At 42.8% G+C, this 24747-nt stretch overlaps 1 protein-coding gene across 1 annotated transcript in view; it reads right to left on the bottom strand.

The window, feature by feature from the left end:
• The window catches only part of znf609b (zinc finger protein 609b), a 65484-nt gene extending 40737 nt beyond the window's left edge, over positions 1–24747 (bottom strand). The window contains 3 exon segments of the mRNA XM_068724276.1: positions 2808–3095; positions 3097–3701; positions 24266–24747. Coding sequence (XP_068580377.1) covers positions 2808–3095; positions 3097–3573 — 765 coding nt within the window. The 5' untranslated portion in view covers positions 3574–3701; positions 24266–24747.

The raw sequence follows: 24747 nt of genomic DNA, 5'->3' as shown, positions 1-24747 counted from the left end.
AGTGAGACGCGCTCAGAGGTGGTTAGCTCTCGTACGAAAAGGAAGTGGGGATGATTTATTCGGCATCCGAGAGCCAAAGCTTCGGGGAGCTTTAACTTAGGACGCGGACAATGCAGCCCGGCTATTACACCTCCAACCACGGAGAACAAGACAGCTAGTGAGACACACGCTGATTAGAGCTCAGGGTTACACCGGACGTGGGACAGCTAGTTGCTTTAAATCAGCAGGCGAGATGTAATGAGGCTGACGAACTCCCAAATATACTCCTCTTCCTCTTCTCTATTCAACATTCTGAGCTTTGACACAGCAGCAAATGGCGAGCGATGTAAAGACATAGTGGAGAATGGTGTCTACCTGAGCAGAGAATGAAGCCGCTCTACCTCTGCGTGTCGTAACACAAGCTGCTCTGTGCTTTGTTTACACAGCCGGGCCGCCGCCATGTTGAGAGCCTTGTGGAGTCAATGGATATGCTCATTTTTTCGGCATTGGAGATTATGTTTCTGGCTGGATGTCTCGGTGGAGTTCAGGATGGGATCGGTGCAGTTGTGTCCGTCCACATGGCTGCGAATTCTTCTGTCATTTGTAGCAGCGTTTGCCTTTACTGTTGCCTGAGGGAACATCTATTATTGAGCTAGCGCTGTTTCAGGTCGGAGGGCATGTGAAATACAGCATGTGTGTTAGCTAATTGTAGTCTAAATCTAAAATGTTAGTCAACAGTTGTCACTCATACCGAGGTCAATTCTCACAAGCGGTTTATTTTTTTGACTTTTTCCCCTTATACAATCATAACAAAAGAAATGTCTGGAAAACAAAGAATACAGAAACTCTGATATTACTCTTTGCATTATCATCATTTGAGCCATTGGAGTAAACGCATATTTAAATAGTCACAAAGAGTCATATCAATATATTAGCCTTAAAGGCTTTTTGAGGGGTATGAACCTGGTGAGCAACTGTCATTAGAATGAATGTCCATCTTCTTACAACATGGTATCCAGTTCTTTCACTATATCCAGGATGATCTCTATTCATCACAACTCTGATTTTTCTAACGTCTGATTTTTCCTTAATTTGGGATTTTACCAGTTGCCAGATGATAAGGCTGTGGTTGTCTTTTAAATGTGTATCACAGCCTTACTGGTGTCACTAGGTTAGGATCCATCCTACACACATCCTCCCTCTTAAACATTCCAGCTTCTCCATGTTGAGTTTAACATGACAAACGGACTGACTTACAAAGCCAAAATGACATAGAATAATAAATATATATGCGTTTTTTTTGTTTGTTTGTTTTTAGAAAAATGGCCTTTTTTTAAGCGGGGTTGCCAACCTTAAAACTACTCATGGAGCCAAAGCGGTTGTTAGCAGCAATATCATCACATCCTTTTCATCACGTTTTCAAGGATACCTTTCACCGGCTAGCTATTTGAAAAGCAGTTACGACCCCCGTCCTTTATTCGGTGTTGAAAACCGATTCATGCGGTTCTCCCTCTAAAGCCCTTTCATTCTAAATACATTACGATTACAAAGACTTTCCTGAATTTCCCTTTCATAGCAGTCAGCCCAAGGAGACTCTCCAGCTTGCGTTCATGACTGGGTGTCCTGGATTTAAGGACTCAAAACAGGCTTCCTCGCAGCCCATCCCCCCACGCCACTTTCAGAGCAGCAGGAAGAACGACGAAGGCGTGCTTTGCACCTCCCCCACACCCACACACCCACACACACACACACACACACACACACACACACACACACACACACACACACACACACACACACACACACAGCTCTCCACCAGGCATTGCTGGGGCTTGTGGGATTACGAATGGAACACGATGACAGACAAAAACAGTCCTCAGCGCCTCCCTGCACCGCCGTCTTTTATTCTCTCGGAGCATGAAAAGGCCGCTATGAGGCACACAATAGACACGGCGATAGATCAACTCTATGAGTGAACAAGATAAGTGTGGGTGAGGAGCTACGCGGATCTTCATATTGTTCTTGCGAGATTATGTCAGGGCAGAAATTGTGTGAAGAAAAACAAAAGTGGAACGAGATGAGACATTTACTTCACGTCGCGGGACGTGATGTGACGTATACGGCTGACAACATGTGTTGTATTCCTGTCTGACATTAGTTTTACTGGCTCGCGCAGAGTACATAACAAGCTGGGATTCATTTTTAACAGAAGACATTTCTAAAACATGAAGGCACTTCCTTTTAATCAAACCTCTGCTGTCAAGAAAGGGGAATGAAAACATTTCCTGTAGCTGGTCTGAGCATCATATTCGTTAAGAGTGCCCTTATTCACTGTGTGGCAACAAAAGAGAAAGCAGCAGTAGGTCTTATTTTATGCATCACATGTCAGACGGCTTCAGGGAATGGAGTGCTTCTCCAAGCCTGCTGTAAACGACAGGCTATCATGAAGCGCAGCGTCAAGAACCCTCGAGCATTCAGTCCCGCTGCATTCATTCATACCGCGATAATTAAACCGATGAAAGACAGTATTGTTTAAACGACACACTGACAAATACAAACTCCACAGATGGTGTCGCTGCTTTCTGGAAAATAAAAGACGACCGAGTTGTTGCCCCCACATTTCAGTGACTAAGTTCAGGGAACAATAGAACGTTTACAGCAACCTCCAAACTATGGTAGCGGGCTAGCTAGCATAGCGTCATCTAGAGCTCAACTTTTGACACCGCAAGAATGTTTGTATGCAGGTTCCTTTGACATAAGAGACTATTTACTGGTGCCAAACAAATCCATGCGGCATCAGAAGAAAGTAAGAAGAAAAAAAAGCTTACCTTTTCATTTTTCACCTTCTTTAGCGTCTTGCATTCGCCGTTACCGTTTTCCACCTCCTCTGGTTCAGTTTTTGTCGTCAACGCTGGTACGATCCCTATCGGTTCAAGTGCAATATTCCCCATTTGATTGGCTTCTGCCAAGTCTGTGGATTGTGTGTTCTCAAAGGACGCATTGCGACTATTCCCCAAAGCGACCTGGGCTTGAGACACGACGTCCTTCTCGGCAGCCGCTATCGCCACGACCACGACCGGGGCTCCGTCTGTTTTGTCCTTCTTGCTTTTCCCCGCCGGCCCCTTCTTTCTCCTTTTTACCACTCAGCACACTTCTGGAGGCCTTGCCCCCTTTTTCCACGTTCTTCCCAGAGATGGAATTGTTGCCGGCAGCAGCCGCACTCGCTGCCGTGCCCGTCGGCTCCCCTTGAGTCCGCCCTGTCGCTTCCTTTTTGCCCCCGTCCCCGGCTGAAGCTTTGCTACTATTGTCTTTAGAGTTCTTACTGCGCTTGTATTTGGATTTGCTCTCCTTGCCTTGAGCTCCGGACACTGGACTAACAAACCGGATGTTGTCGGGCAACGCCGCCACTGCACTGGGTGGTGCCGCCATGCCGTCTTTGGTGCCAGACATCTCGAGTTTGTCCTTCTCTAAGTCAGCGTCGAGGTCAATAATCAGATTTCCAACACCGATATCCCACTCATCCCCGCTATCGTAAGTGTCCACCGCATTAGAGTCCACACCTTTCCCGCCTGCAGTGCCACCACTTAGGGACATTTTAGTGCCAACGGCCCAGGATTGCCTCAGTGAGGTCCGACACCCTCTCAGACGGTTGGGACTCGGGGGCTATGGTTGGAGAATCCTCACGGTCTACTCGTTCCTGTTCCATTTAACCACATGTTGCCCTAGAAAAGGAGAGAGAAACGCATTTAAATTAGTCAGATGATACACAGAAATAACAGTACGACTACTCTGAACCGTCTTTCATGTTACGGCACAATCCAAGATGGTGATACCCACTGCTGTGACACCCACTGGTGCGATACCCACTGGTGTGACAGCGCTGCTCCCGGAAAAAAAAAACCTCTCCTCATAATCACTCCCCAGTCGCCATGGCAACCGTGGGAAATGTAGCTCGAATCCTGCTTTGACAGCCGAGGTGGCCCCACGGTTCTGAGTGACTGGCTCTCTGTTCACAGGGCACCGCTGATAGTGTCACTGCTGATAAATAAGGAGTAGCCAGCCTCACACATGGTTTATGGAGCCGCTCCTTTTCAACTCAAGCACACAATGCTAATCTTGGGTTCGCAGAGGAGCTTAAAAACATGAATGAACCAGTGTGTGGCTCGGGGAGAACATCGGTTTGTTGTATTTGCTTACATAATACAGACAAAAAGGTCACCGTGTTTCATGTGTTTCAGCAAATTGCTTCCAGGGCGGATCACAATTTTGGGCAAACCGCAGATCAACATGGATATAAAAAACATATTTTTTTTTTTTATATCCATGAATTTAGACTTATTTTCCCAATTTAGATCAAACATGTTCTCAGATTGGGTTTAGAAGACTGTAGGTCTTTCTTGTTTTTATTTCAAGACGACAGCGATTGATCAAAAAAAGGGTTAAACAGGAACAATGTGAGCATCAACGTGTTTGTTGTTTGCGTGTTTGTTGTTTGCGTGTTTATCGTTAAATCTCTTTAATGCCTTCAATATGTGTTTTAGTCACATAAAATATGAAAAGGATTATTAATGTAAAGCCCGTTGAGTTTGCCTGGTGAATAACACATGCTATATAAATAGAGTTGGCCTCGGCAGCTACACCCCGGACCATTACTGCTCTTAAGTACTCGCCTTCAGCGTCGGCCAATTAGTTTTGCCCATTTTAAATACTACAACTACAACCAATGCTATTTGGAATAGTACAAATCTTCTGTGAGGAAAAATGGAGGAGCTTCTTAAAATGCAACGTGTCAAACCATAGCTGGCTGTGCACCAGAAGTGCTATAATGAGGTGCTTTTTAAATGACTTCCTGTACAAATACAACCGTTTATACTGGGGGGGGGGGGGGAAGGTATCATTGCACCGAATTGTAGAACCCCTGAGAAGCTGTTGATACACTGGTGCCGATGGTGTTGATATCGGAACCAGAGACTCTATTTGTCTGTAAATCCTTTGCTTACAGCCCCTTCCGAGAGCTCACTGCATGTTGGTAAATAATTAACACTCACTTCTGCAGTTGTCATCTCCCCGTGCGATCCAAGAACATGACGGATGAGGAAGCAGGAGCACAAAGGGCTCTGGAGTGGTGGTACGGGGGGGGATGAGATCAATATGGCCTCAAACATCAGTTCGTTCTGATGGTTCTCTTTGTGCTTTGTAGAATATAAAGCTTCACAGTTCACCGCGGAGAGATCGTAAAGAAATGATGCACACGTGTTCTTATTTCCTGTGTAGTAGAGTTATGAATCCTGGATTTTCTCGGAGATATCTGGGTTTAATTGGTAAACTGTGCTGAGATGGAACTGGTTTCCAAATAATAGACATTCCCTCATACTTCTCCTCGGTGTGTTCTCTTAATTAAATACGTGAACTGGGGGGGAATTGATGAAACACGAGAAACAAGCACAATTTTCAAGTTATTTGAGAGCTCCACTTGCTTATTTAAACCCAACATTATTTGTTACGCAGCAGACCTGCGCAGAATTTAAACCACAAACCGCGAAATTATGACAAATTCGCGGCACATCCTCACGACTATTAGCCCGGACTAAATACAGCTCATCTTGATGGGCTTATCAAGTCAAATCCTGAAGCTTCTCCGATAACTATGACCGCATCCAAAGAGATTGTATGGGGGTATCAGCATATTTTACGCTTCATTACCTCTGGAAGTACAATTAAATTAATCTCTCTATAATGAAAGAGCTCGACGAAATATTATATATACACCCATCTGTCCAGCTTTAACACTGCATACGAGACAAGCCCAGTTTCATCTTCCTCAGGAAATAAAGAGACGAGAAATAGAACAACCGGACCCGACTGTTACAGTACAGACGCTGCTCCGGTCTTTAAAAGCAGTCATTTTGCACCATCTACCATTACTCAGCTCTCATTAGAACAACAGGGCAAAATGGCAGCTGGATAACGTAGCGCACAGAGCTCCTGTTGATCCGGTTAAGGGTCTATTCGCATCACCTCCCCCCAAGCAGTGACGGAGGTGAAACTGTTAGAACAATCATTTGAACGCCGTGGCTCTGCTTATTCCTCACAGATGGCTCCCCAAAAAGGAACAACAGTCGGCGGCAGGTTTTCGGAGGGTGGAGCGACGCAGCTGTCCCCGTTTGACTGGGTAAACAGTGCGGAGGTCTAATTTGTCCAACACCTCCACAAAAGAGAGGTTGTAACTCTATCGGCGGTTGACCTACTGTACTGCCCTTAGCTGGAACTGCAGCGCAGGCCCTTTTGAAAAAGCCCCGCAGAGGAAATGTCCCAGTGAGTGCCCTGTTGAGCGAAAGGCATGCAGGCTGTGCAACTCCCAGAGTGCTTGTCCTTTTTTTTTTTTTTTTTTTTTTTCTCTCTTCACAGATCTAGTTTCATTCAGCAATCTATCACAGGGGCCACATAAGCTGCAGTGGAAGTGCAGGAAAAAGACCGGGGAGAGGCGATTTTATTTCTGCTCGATTTGCTGTGGAGCACGCAGTGAATCAGGCCTGGCGTGATGGAGTCTCCTGCATGTGAGGAACACAAAAACTAAGAGTATGATGTCTGTCTGTCACCGGACACATCCGGCCATTTGGCTGACTAATATGTAACAGGGTGGTGTGTATCTGCAAAGAAAAGGTGGCAAATAACAACAAGTGCAGGAGGGGAATATGACAAGAGACTCCGACTGTGACTTTCTTCTATCTTTTAAAAAAATGCCAAAACATCAGCGTTTGTGTGCAGCAATCCTACAAAATAAAACATGGAACATTCTTTTTTTTTTTTTTTTTTTTTTCTACAGCAAGAATAACTTGCATATGTTTCATGTCCCGTATGTCAGAATGCAGAACAGGTATTTATAGTTTGAATTGCACAGATACAAAAATAAGCAGCTTCTCAGCTCAGGCACGGGTGAGACGTTCCCCCAAATTAGGCATGTGTCGACATGACGATTTCACAGAGTGATAATCGGGGCTAGAACAATTCTCTGTGCACGATCGCATCACAATAATTAAGTAAGAAAATCAGTATTAAAAACGTAGCTTACTGTGCTGACAGAAATCACTGTTTTACTCCATTTTAAAACATATTTTTAGGGGAAATACAGATGTAGGCAATGCTTTCGTCAGAATAGATGTGTGTTAGTGGCTCGGCACTGGAGCCGGGCCTTTGTTCATTGTTGTTACTGCTAAAATTCTAAAATCATGACACACAATGCTATGATGTTTTCAGTATGCGGTAATGATAACTATGGCCTCATCTCCGCTCCCAATACTCCAACTCTCATTAAAGGGCTGAAAGATTCTTCTCCACAGTTGCGTTAGATTGTCTTGCAGAGAAGCAGGGGAGAGTCTGGGTTTGTCGTAGATCACAGAGGAGGTTTTAACACCTCTGAACCTCCTCTACATGCCCTGCATAGCTGTGGCTCTGTGGATCAAACATGCGCTGACTGGTTGAACAGCGAGCTGCATATACAGGAGCTCTGAGGCTGGGCCAACACCCTGCGAATAACTGAAACAATAAACCAAACGGTAAAACGCAAACAGACGGTTTGTTTATTTAATGTCGGTTTCATAAATTGAGAGTGTTTGGGTTTGTTGACTTTGGTCAGACTAAATAAGCACTTTTAGAGACATATTGTTGGGCTCTGGAACTTATTTTTCAAATACATGTTTTCTTTAGACTGAATAATAGAAGATTAAAAGAGGAAAACAATAGATTAATAGTTAATTAAAATGGTTAGTTGCGTCCGACCCACACCCAAACAAGCCAGTATGCCAACGATGTAGACTTATTGTGAAATTCCCAATCAAGTTGGTTCTTTTTGTGAGAACAGGATCGGATATTTTTTTTGCTTGGCTCTACAAAGTCACCTGTAAGATTCAACAATCACTTCCTATTAAAAGGAAAGGTAACATCCATGTTAAATGATTCATTTAGCACTACACACCTGGCCATTACTGGTTACAAACTTGAAATTGTACACGGTCTTCGCTCTGCGGGTCATTTAAAAAAAGGCAGGTCCCCGGTCCAGAGAGCCCCACAGTAACCTCCATGTAATTGGATTGTGTGCTTGAGCTGATTACCAAAATAGAAATGTACCGAGCCAGTCCAGGTGATGGGAATCAGGAGTCTGTGGGGTCAGCCGGTATCTTTATCAGTAAATATGTCAACGACAGGAAGAGCAAGAGGAAGTGAGACCTCACTGAAGCCCATCTGAAGGCATCACACAGAGGATTTAGTTTGTGGTCCCTATAGTTCATGAAAACACGTGTATTTTCATCTTTAGATTAAGGTTGGGCGATAATTCAATATGAATAAGAAAAATATAAATATATATAAATGAGAAACTATTCTTCATTTGTATTTAATGTATTTAATTCACAAAATGTGGTTATTTCGTATAGCGTTTATTTATTGTATTACCACTAAACATGCTATATTGTGAGATATATATATATTGTTAGAGTTATGAAATTACTGATACAGTGATAGGAGATTTTGGCCATATAGCACAGCCCTACTTTAGATCAAAACATAACGTTATACTGAACCTAAAATAGAACTTAAATGAGGTCACTTTGGTTGGTATTTGTAACAGTATTATTGCCAAAGGGTTTTTGTTTGTTTTTTATCCCTGACTGCAGCAGCTTTCTGCATCTATTGGACTGCAGCTGTATGACTCAAATCGACAGTCACCAAACAAGTGCAGAATACGCAGATTGTTCTCCGGCTGATTAGGCTTTAAAGTCCAGACTCTCACACCACGCAGCCTAAAAGTGCATCATTCGCCACGGTAGTTTTTCAGCAAAAGAAGGTTAAGTGGAGCAACGTAACTACAGTAATCTGTCTCTTCGTCTTTTGATTATAAGGTGACTCATCCCCAGCTATTATCACTATCCTGCATGCTGCTTCTTCCACTGTCGCATCAAGACCACATCCACACTGAGCGTAAAGAGTTTACATGTTAAAACGACTTGTGTTTTCAGGTCATTTGATTTAAAACACAGCTCATAAACTCTACCTGTTAACCAGGCAAAGACTATTTCCAGTGTCGCTTCACAGACTGTTGAATTAATCGCTATTTCATGATCGCTATGTCGGCTGACATTAAATGCAGGCGCTACACGAAGCATTAGCCATGCTGACATTCAAAGTGAGCGATCGCAGAAAGAGTTAGAGGTATCGGAAAACGGGCTTCTTCTTGACATTACTGCCACAGTACTCCTCTCCATGTCTGAGCAGGCATGTTACACAGTTCACCAAGAGCAAGACTTGTGAAAATTATAGATCCTGTTGAAAAGCTCAGTTTTTGATTAGAAAATCCACGGCTCACTGAACTAAAAGGCAAAACAGAGGGAAAATAGATACGTTTTTTTGGGGGGTTTTTTTCAAGGGACCTTCTGCTGGAGCATCCAATACAACACCGAAAATACGAAAGCTAATCTATTGTCAAATACTTCCATTCTGACTAAAGTTTGGTTGATTTGAATTGCTTCATAATAGCAATGGGCAATATGGAAATGACTTTACTGATGATAGGGCGTCAAGAAAAACAATATTGAAAATGACAAAACAAAGCTGAAGAGAGAGACGGCCATATATTCTAGTTATTATCATTGGTAAATTACAGAAAACATTGCCTGCAATATTCCACTTTCTCCCTCTCGTGTACACACACACACACACACACACACACACACACACAGAGAGAGAGAGAAACTCAAACTGTTGATCGGTGTAATCATTTCTAAAATTCACAACATGTTTATCTAACAGAACATTATGCTGTAATCCATATTTGTTGGAGTTTAGCCTTTCAAAAACAACATTTTCACTGCGGTCATAAAACCAGTTTGCCCTCCAACTGGGCAATCTAGCAGCAATGCAACGGCTCCATAAACTAGGAAGGTGCACTCAGCAGAGTGCCGATCTCTGCCAGGTGTGTCTGCAACGACCCCTGCTGCATTGTGCGATTGAATGAAAACAACCACAATTGACTACCCCCCCCCCCCCCCCCCCCCCCAGCTGGATACAAATGGCCTGCAAGGCTTTGTAAAACACACTTCATTCAGACTCAAAAACAAGCAGCGACGTATTCACGCAATCGGCTCAGAGTTGTCCTACAAGACATGTCATACAATCTTGCCAAAAGCTAAATTATAGATACTCAGCAGTATGTGTGTACTGGTAGTTCAGTTAGCCAACAGTTTCCCCAACTGTGTCTTTGGATGCACTCAGCTGTTTTATCACTGGCAGGCCCTACTGGCCAGGGGCCGGTTCAGAGTAGTGAGTGAGGAGTCAGCAAGCAGTCAATGGCAGTAAAAACAGGCAATAAAAGGTGTTTTACCACAAAAGCATCCTTGAGCATGCAGCTGTAACTGGACACCCAAAATATTATGCAGTTCGCTGCAGCAGAATGCGAGATTAGCCGTGGACAGAGTCAGGGACTCACACTCACTCACTCACGGACGGACGGACAGACGGACGCCTGAGACATATTGTGTAAGGGAATCAGTGAAATTCATAGTTCACTTTTCACACTAGTTCCACGCCGTTATTGACTTGAAGAGAACAATTTAAAACAAATCTGAGGAGTTATGTAAAAATAATAATGCAGACAGATAAGTGCATAAATGAAGAAAATGTGTGGGCTGGAGACAGCTGACATCTTGAAGTGAAATGTTTAATAGTGGAGAAATGGAGATAACTGCCAACAAATACAAATAAATGAAGTGTTACTTACACTGTAATTATTTTGTATACTTAACCAAATATGTTTTTTAGATAATGACTAGCACCAGATAAGTAGCTAATATATTAGCATCTTTTATTTGTGAGGTAAACTTCCTTCAAAATGAGCATTTAACTCGAGTCCCAGCAATGTTTCTATCGAGACGGCTTACGCTCACTTTGTTCTGTCGTTTAATCTTTTGATATCACGATCAAAGACTTGCTCTCAAGGTTTAAAGTAGCTGACAGATGAAGTCAGCTGTGTGTGAACTGCAATCAAATAGAGCTAAACATCAGTTTTAGAAGTAAGCAAACATTTGGTTCAGACGAATCAAAGCTTAATTAAGTGCATCTATTGACATTTGATGGTTGAAATGCTTGCCTCCGTAAATGACCTCATCCTCATTCGTGCCAGCTATGAAGTAAAGACACACAAGTGTTTGCTCTCTGTGAAATACTATCAGAAACAACTCAATTCCAGCACGGTGTAAACATAATTCCCCAATCTTTATAGGACGGAAACCATAGACAAATATGACACTTCCAACGCCATCCTTTCACGCCGTAACAGTTGTGACCGGTTAAAACCCGAGTACAGATAAATAATCAAATTGTGGCTCGTCTGTGGCCACAGCTGACGCAGAAGCCAGAGTGTAAGGAAACCCAGATCTTAAAAAACCTTGACAAGGTGCCAGATTGATTTTTCCTCCGGCAGAAACAAGAGAAGCTCCATTAACATGCTCAGCCACTGCACTCCGCCATGATTTCTGAATTACAGAAAGCAAGTCAGTAAGATTATCAAAACACGTCTCATTATCTCCGCTCACTTCACCCTATAATTGAGACACTGTCTCAATGCCAGTCGATATACAACGACAGCATGCAAGCGTCTGCTTCGGCACTCTCGTTCTTGTTTATGATCAACTGTAAAAGTAGGATCGCTGAGTGCGTGTTTAACGTCTCAGAGGAGAGACTTTAGGTGGAAATCTGTACGTTAAAAATCTTTCCAACCGGCCACCTTCAGCCCAACAACCCGCAGTTGACGATGTATTCGCGCAGGCGTGTTATTTGGGGTGTTCCACAATGATTGAGATTCATAAAACCGAATCAGCTTCATCAGTCTGACGAAAAGAACGCGTACTTCTGTCTTTGTGCGTACACACAGTATTCTCTTGTTTGTGTGTTCGCTACAGCGTTGACGACTACATCCCCTCCACAGCCAGATATCCGGATTTGGTATGAATACAACCTCGGGGTGTGTTCCCATGAGGCATTGCTGCCAAAGGTGTTTCAACCTCAGCGATGGGTCGTGACTACAGATCTTACTTTGCCAACAAAATAGTGTTGATACATGACAAGCAGACATCCACAAAAGACCTCAAAAGATCTGGCAGCGGCAACGACAAGAAGCTTCAAAAGTCGAAGTCGACAAATCCACAACAAAAGCAGCAATAAACGAACATGAAGTGGCTGAACTTTGAGTGATTTACTGTTTAGTGTCTGCTGTGACTGTAATATAAATACAGCAATTAAAAAGGGTTTTATTATTTTGATCCGTTTCATTCAATTAATTTCTGTTTGCTTGCTCTGAATACACCAGCTGGCAAGAACAACCTTTTGTATTATATGCAAATAAGGAGGAAGTTAAGCACAACACGATCACAAGCGAAATGAATCAAACTAAATAGTTACTTTAGGAACAAACAACGAGCTAACTTGCGGCTGTAGGAGAGGCGATATTTTCTGGAGGTGATGTTTATGTGTGGATGCTGTTGCATCTTACATTTATCTTATTTATTTTTTTTAAAAAAAGGTTTAGAATTGGTAAATAAAAACAGCAGTGATTAGTAGACATAATTAACTTTATACCAAACTACTCCAGGAACTCAATACTGGAAACACTTCTGCATAAATATTGAAGTGATTTCTCAACAGGGTTGTTGGACCAAATGATAAAAATCACCAACAGCGCTACTTAAATACTATAATCACATTTAGCAATATGTCTAGTCCATATAACTTTATATTTCCTAGTAGCCCCACAGACGATTAGCCTCTCATTTTCACTGGTACTCATGCACTCGATGATGATGATGATGATGATGATAGGATATGATCATTTCTGTTTAACGGGCAGTTCCTCTTCCGCACCTCACTGAACCGTTTCAGATAAACAACCCAGACTTTGGCTCATCTGGCTTTAAGTGTTAAGGACACTTGATTTAATCAGGCTCAGGAATCAGAGGCGATGTTGGGAGTTGAGGTCGTCAGTCAGCTCGACGGGCTCAAGCTCTTTCTCATTAGAGGATAACCAGCGTGACGGTAACGCCCGACTGCTTCCAGTTAGCCCGACTAAAGTCAGGCTTCGAATCCAGACTATTAACTGATGCGAAGACGCCGCAGAGCTAAAAAACCAACGACGCACACTTAATCCTGAATCGGCAGAAAGTCACGTCATGTGCCACATCTTGCACCAGCTAACAAAAAAAACACAATAAAGGGTCCATTTCTGACAAAAAAGGCACTTACATGGTAATTTCACCGCAGCGGGGAGCTGCTAAAGACAAAGAAAGATACCGACACACAAGTAACATTTGAAAAATAAAAAGGCACAAACACTTGATTTTAAGATGGACAGATGGGTGGTGTGCCACATTTTCTTCCCGAGATGCTAAATTAAGGTCGAAACATAAGGAGAAAATCAACGTGTATTGTCACAACGGGCGATTTACAGTGCAGCCATATGCCAAAACATCCGCGGTAAACATTTTGTTGTCTGAAGCCGTCGCATTAACTGAACATAATTTACACCTCGATGCCATAACAGCGTCGCCATTTACCGACAGTTACAGACACCGGTTAGCATATTACCAAATGTAGTTTGTTTGCGAGTGCAGGCGTGATGTTTCTCTCTCTCTCCGCCTCTCCTATTCATCCAAACACATGAATCAAGCATTTGCTTTATGGTTGTAAAATAGGGGGCGGGAACTTTGTATAAAGAGAATGAAAGATGGTGCACAAGAAAGAAAGTGTGTTAGCAAGAAAGCAGCTTAATTTGATTTAGTGCTCATTTCATTGTGGATACAGCCGACGTTTAAGAAGCAGCAGATAACTTCAGCTAGGACATGAACGTACTGGTGACAGGCACTACTACAGACTGTACTAACTGTGCATCGGTACACTCTTAAGTGTCGTCAATCCATCAACGTTATAGTGAGGTTGTTCTCCTTAACACAAAATGTAAACACAAAAGGAGTTGAATAAATGTGTTGGGTAAAGTAAGCTTGTTTTTCTGCTGAAACACTGACTGACAAATGAGAGAGAGAAGGAAGAGGTGTGAGAGGACAAGGCCTGAGGCTAAAGAGCAGACAGTCCCTTGTATAACACTGCTGGGTGTGTGTGTGTGTGTGTGTGTGTGTGTGTGTGTGTGTGTGTGTGTGTGTGTGTGTGTGTGTGTGTGTGTGTGTGTCTTTATGGGTTTATGTGTGTGTGTGTGTGTGTGTGTGTTTGTGTGTGTGTAATAGAATAAGATAAAGTATTGTTTATAACATGCATTCCTGCCCAGGCAGCCTGCCAGGCCGGATTCCAGCAAATTCTTGCTGAAATAACCATCTGCAAAAAAGACATTCAGCCTCATGTACGGTATCTACTAGGGGAGCAACTATGTTTTTTATAACGTTCTTCATAGAAACACACAATTCCAATGAAAAATAAATAAAAGATTGTATTTTTATGGATTAAAACAAATCTTTTCATAACTAGTTTTAATGATGTAAATATGCTGCTTAGTGTAAACAGGTCATAATTCATCTCTAATATCTATTTATGATGTTGTGAAAACATCTCCTTCAAACAACTGGATTTATTCAAGTTTCTCACCAACACTACATTTTACGAGATCACATGTGAACACATCATGATAACGTTATAATTCCTCTTCACTGAACAGAGCCTGAACGCATCGTGATGTAACTGAAGGGAACCTTCGTTCTCCTGTCAATCTAAACACAGATTGACTGTTGACAGCGTAACATTATCAGAGATCCAGCGACTAGAAAAGCATAAATGATGTCCTGAATATTGCCGGGTAACGATCGTCAGTAAAACTTGATTTCACACTGTGATAGTTAACCTTAAACTGTGTAATTAATCCCATGGGGGGGGGCGTCCCTACGGATCACCGATCAACCGTGGTCCATCACACCACTAGTATCTACATGCGACTTGTTAAACTAGTTTAATCCACTTCCACTTACCTACTGACTGATCTGCAGACGTCTGTAACAAAAAGGTGACAAAAGTAGCCCCGCGGGGAACAGCGGCCTCACTGCGAGAAGACAACAGGCCGCTGCTGAGTGACTCATACACTGCACGACTGTTTGTGCCGCGGACAGTCGAGGTGTTGCCATGTGAATGTCTAACTACAGAGGGGGCATAGGCAACCATTAACCTCCCATAACTGCCTGCCTCTCCTGCAGCAGCTGCTTAACAGCGTCGCCGCAGTCAACGAGCTTCGGACAGCGCCGTCACTCTCTCGCGGAAGCTTTCCAGAATCAATGCAACAGATCTGTCCCCGAGAGTGTCACATTCCTACATTGACAGGTATCAGGAATGAGCACCAATTTGGGCCCCCGATTCACGATTGATCAGAGTTGCTGTGAGTTTTACTACAGCTTAGCTTCTTTTTTTTTATGCACATAGCGTCGCATTAAATGGGCCTTCTTCCTTTCGGCCTCGTGCAGCTTCATCTCGCAGCTGACGTCTGGCTCATAAAACCGCAAAAAGTAGGCCGTAACGTCTGACAGTGAGTGTACACACTCAATCACGGCCGGCTTTTCAAAATGCTGGAAAAGGTTTGCAAGGCGGGGGAGGAGCGGCATGTTGCATTGTCACCGATAGTAGAGAGAGATAGTAGAGGACCCAGAATGGAGATAAAACCAGACTTATGATGATGCTTTCCTATTCTTTTTTTCTTACTCTGTTAATGGATAATTGCTTGTTGGTGCAGGATGTTTGCTTATCCTCTTCTTCTTTTTTTTTTTTTTGGACACAGAGCAAACTGGATTCAATCTCCTGGAACTACACTGCTGTTGTAAACACCCATAGATTCAATGCCGCAAAATAGCTAAAATGGGGTTTTGTGGAGAGAACGACAATTTATTATGTTTTATTTCCCAACGTAGATCATGCTAAACACACCACCTAATGTTACGTTTAAATACGTTAGCCTTATTCAGACGTCTACATATTCGCTGCCACCACGATCCATTCATGGGTCATCTGTTTAACGACGAGGTCACATGTGTATCCACCTCCAAAAATGCAAGTCAGCTAGGTCAGAGCTCAGTCAACCTGAAAACTAAAAAGGAAAAAAAAAAAAAGAGCACACGCTTGCTTGCTTTTTCCTCGGATTGTAAATAATCTCCACTTCCTTCAGTTATCCATCTACCTCTCCTCTCCTACATGTCTGCTTTCCTTCTCTTCGACGTCGTCAATCTTCTTTTATAGCGCCTGCCGAATTAAAATGCAAAGCAAACAAGTAGACCGTCAGACCTCATATTCTCCCTTTTATGTCGCCGTGTAATCTATGTTCTTTGGCAGATAACAGTACGCGACAAGTAAAAACCCAAGACGGGCATTCGCAACGGCACAAGTGCTCTTTCCTCAGCAGTGCCGTGCGACATATCCGTATAAAGTCTGATATATCCGCAGCTCGGAGGATCTCAATATTTCTCTTTACTACTAATAACACTAAAAGTGAATTTATGCTTCTCTGTCGACTTGTTTCACTGCTCCTGCAGTAGATTCCTGCGGCGTGGGAGCTGATTTATAGTTCGGCGCGGGATGGAACCCGTTGATTGTCGTGACACCGCCACCTCACTAGATAGATGTGTTGTTCATTTATTACACACTCAAAGTAATTGGAGTTTACCTTCATTTATTCCCTCAGCTAAAGAAAGAGCCGATCGTGGTTAGAAGAGGCCTTCTGGAAAAATGGCCGTCCGAGATCACAAAACACACATTAGTCCAACACTGCTGAAAAGGAGGATTATCGAGCGGTTTTAGGTTTTTTTTCAGCCTGCTCCATGTTGTCTTCCCCATGAACAAATACTAGCAAAGGAATGGAAACATGTCGGAGAAAACACGAGGCAGACAAAGCGGTCTAATTACAATTCATGTGGTCTCCGTGAAGCCTCTGTTGCCACAACATCTCAACACGGAGGCAGAAATCTGCCTTAAGCTGTTGAGTGAAACGTTTCCCACCAATATTTTTCCAAACCAGTCAGGACGGTCCAATCCACTTAAGTTGAGGCCACAAGATTGCTTCTCTGACTGTTTAGACAAATGTCCACACTGCAAACAAAGCATCGTGGCACCGAGACCAGAAGAAAACAATGTCAACCGCCAGCGGATAAACAGTAAGGCGCTCCGATCAATCGGCCACCGACCGTTCCTAAAATAGTTTAATTGGTGGTCTCTATAAAAGGCCGATCAGACGAGGCATTGATTCTGAACTGAAACGTTTTCACTACTCATTTGCCTGCTTTCTCTCCGCACTTTAATTCACTCTGTAGCAATAGCGTCGCCGTCTGTCCGGGCCATTTTTTTTTTTCTTCACAATAACCGTAATGATTTCTGTTACGCCATGTAAACAAACACGTAGCTTTCAGCTGTCGGATCAGACCGGAGACGCAACCGCTTAAAGGTTTTATATCGCGGTATCTACCGGAAATGAAACGTTCCGGTAGATACCGGCGATCCCCCCTCCAGTCTCCACCAAATCAGCCGTTCCTCATCCATGGAGGACTCAAAGCGCTGGTTGTTTTAGGATCTCTACTCTTTAGATTGGTACGTTTATCTGTGATCTATCTTTTGATTTTCCTTCAGAGAATGACACACTTTCTGTCAAAAAATAGAGGAATCAGATTAATTGAAAAAATGACTTCCTGCAGCCTGATCGGATCTGTAGTTTGGAACTTGAGTCTGATTTGATTGACTAAACGTTGCAACTCTAGTTTCAACTCGTCTTTTGTTTTGTTTGGGTTTAACTCTCTCAAAGTCAGGAAATATCTTCTGGGTTTGTGTGTTTTTTTAAACAGATTTAGACATTTCCAACAAAGCACAACGTTTGCCTCGGTGAAAGGATTTCATGCCAAGGACAGAGGAACCAGTGTGTTTGTCACTAAAAACAGAAACCAGACAACACAAAATGGTTGACACTGGTCCAAATGTGGTTGCCGAGGGCAACCGGCCAACTGTGACTGTCAAACCTTGAGGGCCCTCATATGACTGCGCGTCAAAACTAAGGGTTTTGCTCTAAATTAGTGGATTTAATGGGGAATTCTTTACAGTGGTAACGCAGACTCGGACCAGTTCTGAAGTCGATCAATAAAAATTGAAAGCAGAAAACACAACCAGTACTAGTTTCTTTCATAATGTTTTTACTATTGAATAACTGAAAGTATATGGCCTAATAAACTATGCCCATGATATTTATATGTTCCGGAGAATCAAACAACGGACGCCTGTAATCCCAGTGAATTTCTTATCCATGCTCGGTAAAACAAGAAAGTGGACATGATCACTGTGGGCCAGAACTTACAACACTTCAGAGCTCTATAAACCGAAGCTGCTTTGATGGAAATGTGTTTCCAACTAAAGCGGGTATAACATGTCCGTTACCACGTGTGTGCTCGGGCAGTGAGGTGAAACAGGATAGTAGAAAAATAATGACTGCTTTTTCACAAAGTATATTTGTATCCAAGTTCCACTTGATCATCTGTTTCCACTTTTGACCGCCCCCAATTTTGTCCTTGGTGGATGTTCCCTCGTCTACTCGTCGATATCACGAGTGATGTAGCGGCGTGTCAGCCGAGAGAGGCGACGGAATCTCAGAACCACCCACTGCCACCGCGCTCATGTATTGATGTCGCTCTGAGGAATTCCCACACATCACGTCTACACAGACCTTTCTTGCTCTACAAGAAGATGAACTTGAAATGGTGTCTTCGTAAAAAAAAGACAGCTAATATCGAGCTCAAAGCGGCAGGGAGGACGCCAGACCTAACTGCTTTTCTGTCAACAAATTGGGTTTTCATGTGTAGAATAGAAAAATATCACAACAGTTTCATGTCATTGTCTATACACCGGTATGTAAATCAGCCATTTGTAAGATGGAAAATTGCAGCGTTTAACTTCAAGTGAAAAGATCACCAGTGTCGGGAACAAGTGAGGCGAGAGTGATTAATGAGGTCATGTTGCTTATGAGTGGGTGAATGAAAACCGTGCTGAAAGCAACTGTGTGTTGAACATACTAATGCAATTTGACAGGGCTCGGTTGTTACAACAGCACGAGAATAGAATGAAACGTCGAAATGAGCTCGGATTGACTCGTTGTTTCTCTGGCTTTTCTCTCCAAGAACACCGAGGACGATGCTTCAAATCGAAGGCAAATGAGACAGCATTTCTGCAGCACTCAAGACCGTGCTGCGCCACAAAAGCTGACAATATCTTTATAGCTTGTGTGTGTGGGGGGGTTGGGGGAGTTGAGTGTAACCTGGGCTCGCGTCCCAGGAAAAGATGGATCACCAGTCTTTGGCAGAGCAGCCACTGTGCAACAAGCATTCAGTGTGTGCTCTTTTCGGCTGTAATTGGCAATTCGCTAGTGAGAAATCCACTCAGTGCTATAAAAACTAAAGCGGAGTTGCATATTCTTTGACCCGTGAAACGACGTAAATGTTCAAATGACAAATGTCACATTTAGTCGACTGTACAAATAGTAGCCCCGAGAAAGAAAGAAAAAAAAGGTTAGGTTCTCACATAACATGACAGTTCCCCCGATGGGTGGATCAATATTGACTATAGAAACACAGATCCATTTCAGATACTAGGTTTACTCTCACCCATCGCAATCTCAAGTAAACCACACGCTTCGCTTCACTTCTCACAACTGGTTTTACACCAAACACTATGGAGCACAATACTTAACACTTAACCCGTGACGGGAAAGCTGTGAGGCCAATCTATTCAACTATTACAACGTACATCTACAATGCTTAACAGATTGTAATGCAAGCCTACTTCAGGCTAAGTGTGTCAAATGCAAATGTGGGACATTTTGAATATTGCATTGGATTCTCTATTAATGGCTACCGTCATTAAAGTAGCACATTGGATTTTTTTTTTACACAAAAAAAGTATAGATTATCAAAATAGCTGCTGATTAATCTTATGTTGATTGACTAGTAGACAAATTGTTGTAGCTCCACTGTGTATTGACAGGCTCTAAAGGCTCAAAATGACTACCCAACCAGATTCTATAATACGTTTTGTGCATTAATTCTTCTTTTGAATGTCCTTATGTTGAATGCAGTAACAAACCAAAAAATTCAGCTGTGTACAATTGCAATGATAAGACATTTACAATCAATGACTACCATCTGGAATGTTCCTCTGCAGAGATACCGACCAGCGCTCAAACCTGCCCAACCCCCGTCACTTAGGGAGACCGTCTTCAAATAAATCTCAACCTTGGGGAAACGCTGTATAATGATTTAACCTAGAAACGGTGCTCCAGTACCTAATGACACCAACTACATTATGAGGCTTAATATGGACTCACCGCTGCACTAAAGGGTATTAAGGAATGCATTCGCTTCTCATTTAGTGTGCGTTATAAAGCGAGGATATAAGTGCATATGGGGGGGATACAGTCACCCAAAGTAAATGGCTTCACTCAGGTGCTTTTGAGGTCTCTGAAAGCCTTCAAAGTACCAGCTACCTGTAAGGATTTGGGCTAAATCCTGTTTTACTTTGCCATCAGCTGGTGTGAGGCCAGGAGATGATAGGGGCCTTACAAAGCCAACATAATCCCCTTGTCCTGGACTAATCTGATGCCCTGGACCTCTAAACAAACACTGTTAAATTCTCTTCTTCCACGCCGTTTCTTTGATATCCATCCTGATGTGGAACAGATTTTTCCAAAAAAAGGGCAAAAAGCTGGTCAAAATCAACACTGAACTTTCACCGTTTCTGCAGATCCTTGAGACTCAACACTTCCTTTCAGTAAACACAAGCAGCTCAGTTATCACAAAGAATCTAACTAGTGAATGAGGAAATAGTCGTTTCCTCAAGTAGCGTTGCTCTCATGTTCACCCCCCGGCTCTAATCCAAGCGTTGGGCACATTTACACATCTCTGACAACTATAACACGTCATGTTATTGTGTGGAGCTTAAGAGTCTTACATTTCCCTTCACAACTGATGGCTCTGTCAGATTCTATAAAACGTGTCTGGCGCTACAACAAGGCTCTTAACACCCGTTACAATGATTAAAACAAATTACTACTAAAAAAAAAGGCGATCGAATAGAGAAGAACCACTTTTGAAAAGGTAGTCGACTGGAAAAGGAACAGATTTGTCCTCACAGTGAGCTGCTATGGAAGAAAAGATAGAAAAATACAAATGTTTGCTCTGAAGAAGTGCAATGATTATGAACAGGAACACCAGTGTGCCAATTGTTATTTTACCAGCTACACAATTTCAGTTTTAGGTAAATATCCATTGTGAAATACACTGGGCTTGACAGTGTTTTATTACCATCGCTTATATTGATTTCCTTGTGACGAGTACACAAGAAGGATACGTAATTATAAGCCTCAATGTAAAAAACACCCTTAAAATGTATAAAATCAATAGAAAAAGAGTCGGTAATGAATCAGCACTGACCAAACACCCTCACAGGCTAAGTGAAAGCCTTGAATCATTTATGGGCACAGCTGACCTATTACAGCAGCTCCAGTAAAGGTGATCGTCTCTACAGTCCTTGGAACAAAACAGCCTTTTGTGGCTGGTGGAGTGAAATGTCCCAAATACTGAGACACTTTATTATTATGAGAGACCCACACAGTTAATTTAGGTTGTTGAGGTTCTGTGTGATCATTTTGTCTACTGTGTTGACATTACTTCCTGTATGACGTCTGAAATCATTAACAACTACCAGGTCTGGAAACAATGGCTGCTCCAGCATAACAAAGCTATACGTGTAACCAACCGACCTCTGAGATAAAGCGTTAAGTATTACAAAACTAAAGTAAGAACATTCTAAATACTGACTCAGCTGTGTTTATTGCATGACAAAGGGGATTCACGGTACAGTTAGTACTACAGTTGTGTTTAGGAGGGTTACTATCTCACATTTACAGTATGTTAAGGCTTTCCTTTATCAGTGCTACCAACTCGGAGATATTACCACACCCTGACTAACTAGGCTGCCAAACTGGTGTTTAACATTAACCGCAACACTAGCCAGAAATGTTTCAAGGCCCTTTAGGAACAAGTTCAAATGTTTCACTGCCAAATATTCAAAGTTTCCTTTCTCTCTTTGGGTGACTGATACAATTTGTCAAGATCATTTATCAACGAACAACACTGAACGCAGGCGATTCAACATTTCAGCAACCCACTTATTGAACAAACAAACCACCGATTACATTGAGAACACAAGTCACGGCAGCTCTCACCTTCGCTTGTGGACTAAATTTGCTCATCTTTAGTTGGATAGTACACCCGAATAATACTGGATTTTTGAGGTTGGGATAGTTATTTTTTACATTAACACATAACAGACACCGATTAAAAAAAAAAAAGTTTTTTAAAGAATTGTGAGAAAGTTTAAATATAAAATTGTCAGGGCTCTGTGGTGAAGCTTAAAATGAATGTGGCATTTCTGCACTGCAACTTCTTGTTACTTATCGGCCAACATATTCACCGAAACCGAGAAATCTCCAATAAGCTATTGACAGATGTATCGGCCTAGACTGGGCTGGCAAGCTTTTGGAGCTAGTGCTGCTAGCTACTTTCATTGGAGAAGAATTAGCAACACTGGAATGGGTTGGTTGCATTTCAAATATAAATAACGTACGTGAACAACCAGGCACATTTGATTAGCTTTTGGCACTGGCGCATTGGGAACAATGGGAGATCTAACTTGCAATTCAAACTAAATCTCAGCTTTGTTCCACTCAAACCTGTCTTGTTGCATATGTAAATACAGCTATTTCAACTTGAGATAAATACAGCATTGATTAAAAGGCAACTGTTTTGAAGAAACGTCTCCTTCCTGTTTTGTAGTTAGAACCATAGAGAGCAATTGTAAAAATTCTGCAAGTCGGAGCTATTTAATGAGAGTATTGTGCTGCAGACCACGTTGCCATACTTTAATGTGGTACTGTCATACTCTATGGAGACCACTGGGTTAGCCGTTAGTGGTCTTGTAAAAAAAGATAATTGTGCTTTAATTGAATGACTCGCTTCATGGAGATGGGACAGCCCCAATAACACGGGCCAACAAAAAGAATCTGAGTAATCTGGAAAGAAGGGTTTCCAAATGTATCAAGACCACAATCCACCATTTTAATGAGATCTTGTCACCTTGGAAAAGACAAACTTGTGTCATTAAGTGTAACAAAATGTAGCGGAAATGAAAAGTGAGGATCAAATAATCAGTTTCACACATATTCTCACATTGTGTTGGAACGGAAAGAGTGAATAAAAACCGTTTAATTTTGTGTTTATCTTGAGATCAACCCCCGCCCCTAACGAATGCCCTGGGGTCCCCGGTGCCCCAGCTTGGGAAACATTGAGACACTACACTGGTGGAATCCGCAGCTTTAACTCTGTCCAACTAATATTTCTTCAGAACATTTGGTTGCCTAACTTAACTTTTTCCGCGAAAATTATAGCCATTGAATGCAGGCTAACGTTACTCCCCTCGAGCTGACCGTTACTAAACGTTACTCCCCTCGAGCTGACAGTTACTAAACGTTACTCCCCTTGAGCTGACAGTTACTAAACGTTAATCCCTTCGAGCTGACCAATACTAAACGTTACTCCCCTCGAGCTGACCGTTACTTACGTTTCTCCCCTCGAGCTGACCGTTACTAAACGTTACTCCCCTCGAGCTAACCATAACTGACATTACTCCCCTCGAGCTGACCGTAACTAACGTTACTCCCCTCGAGCTGAACGTTACTAACGATACTCCCATCGAGCTGCCCGTTACTAACGTTTCTCCCCTCGAGCTGACCGTTAATAAACGTTACTCCCCTCGAGTTGACCGTTACTAACGTTACTCCCCTCGAGCTGACCGTTACGAACGTTACTCCCCTCGAGCTGACCGTTACAAACGTTACTCGCGCGAGTTAAACTGCATTAGCTATAGCACGTAGGTGCTTTAGCGTTACTTAGCTAGCAGTTTTACATGTTTAAACGTTAGTTTAACTTCAGACACGCTAACGAGGCTAACTTAGCTTGATGTAACGAGCTAATCGGACTAGTGCGCTAGCTGGCAGAGTGAAACAATGAGCTCAGAGTGAGCCTTGGCTAGCTTTACTGCTGCTGCATGCTGTGTGTAGGCTACATGGTGTAAAGCTAGCCAGCTCGCTTTGCACGCAAGGCTAACGTTAAGTGGCTAACGACTCGTAGCACTATCAACAATGAGAGAAAGAGAGAGAAATGTAGTAACTTACCGACTTAGCTAGCCACTCCTATTCCAAACCCTGGTCTGCCCATGGTGGCGTGCACTCCATAAAAAAAAGAACAAATCAGAGTGTAAATTTGAATAAAACCTCTAGAGAAATCTGAAGCGCCAGAAACCAGTGGCAGCGCACTCCCCAAGACATCCAACACAAGAGAGGAGGCCAGCGATTCACTGGACTTCTGCCATCACACTTCGAGATACCGTCCTCATCGAAAACAACCACAGTCCGGAGGGCATTTTATTTTATTATCGGTTCCGTCTCAAGTCCAGTCTCCTCCCGCGACCTTCTTGGATATTAATCCCACATCGAACGGTTTACCATCCAGGTTAATTCCTCCGTATTCACCGTTTTGTGGATGAGTGTCGTGGTGGTTCTTCGTGTGGGAACTGATACAATGTATCCAACCAGCGGCAGCGGGAGCGGGGAGGAAACCCAGGAGGAGGAGCAGCTCCAGTCGGATTGAACTGTCA

This window comes from Cebidichthys violaceus, unplaced genomic scaffold (assembly GCF_023349555.1).
Source record: "Cebidichthys violaceus isolate CVI_PGR_0920_01 unplaced genomic scaffold, fCebVio1.0.p SCAF_30, whole genome shotgun sequence".
Lineage (NCBI taxonomy): Eukaryota > Metazoa > Chordata > Actinopteri > Perciformes > Stichaeidae > Cebidichthys > Cebidichthys violaceus.
The sequence above is the reverse complement of the archived record's forward strand: the minus strand, read 5'-3'. Positions and strand labels throughout refer to the sequence as shown.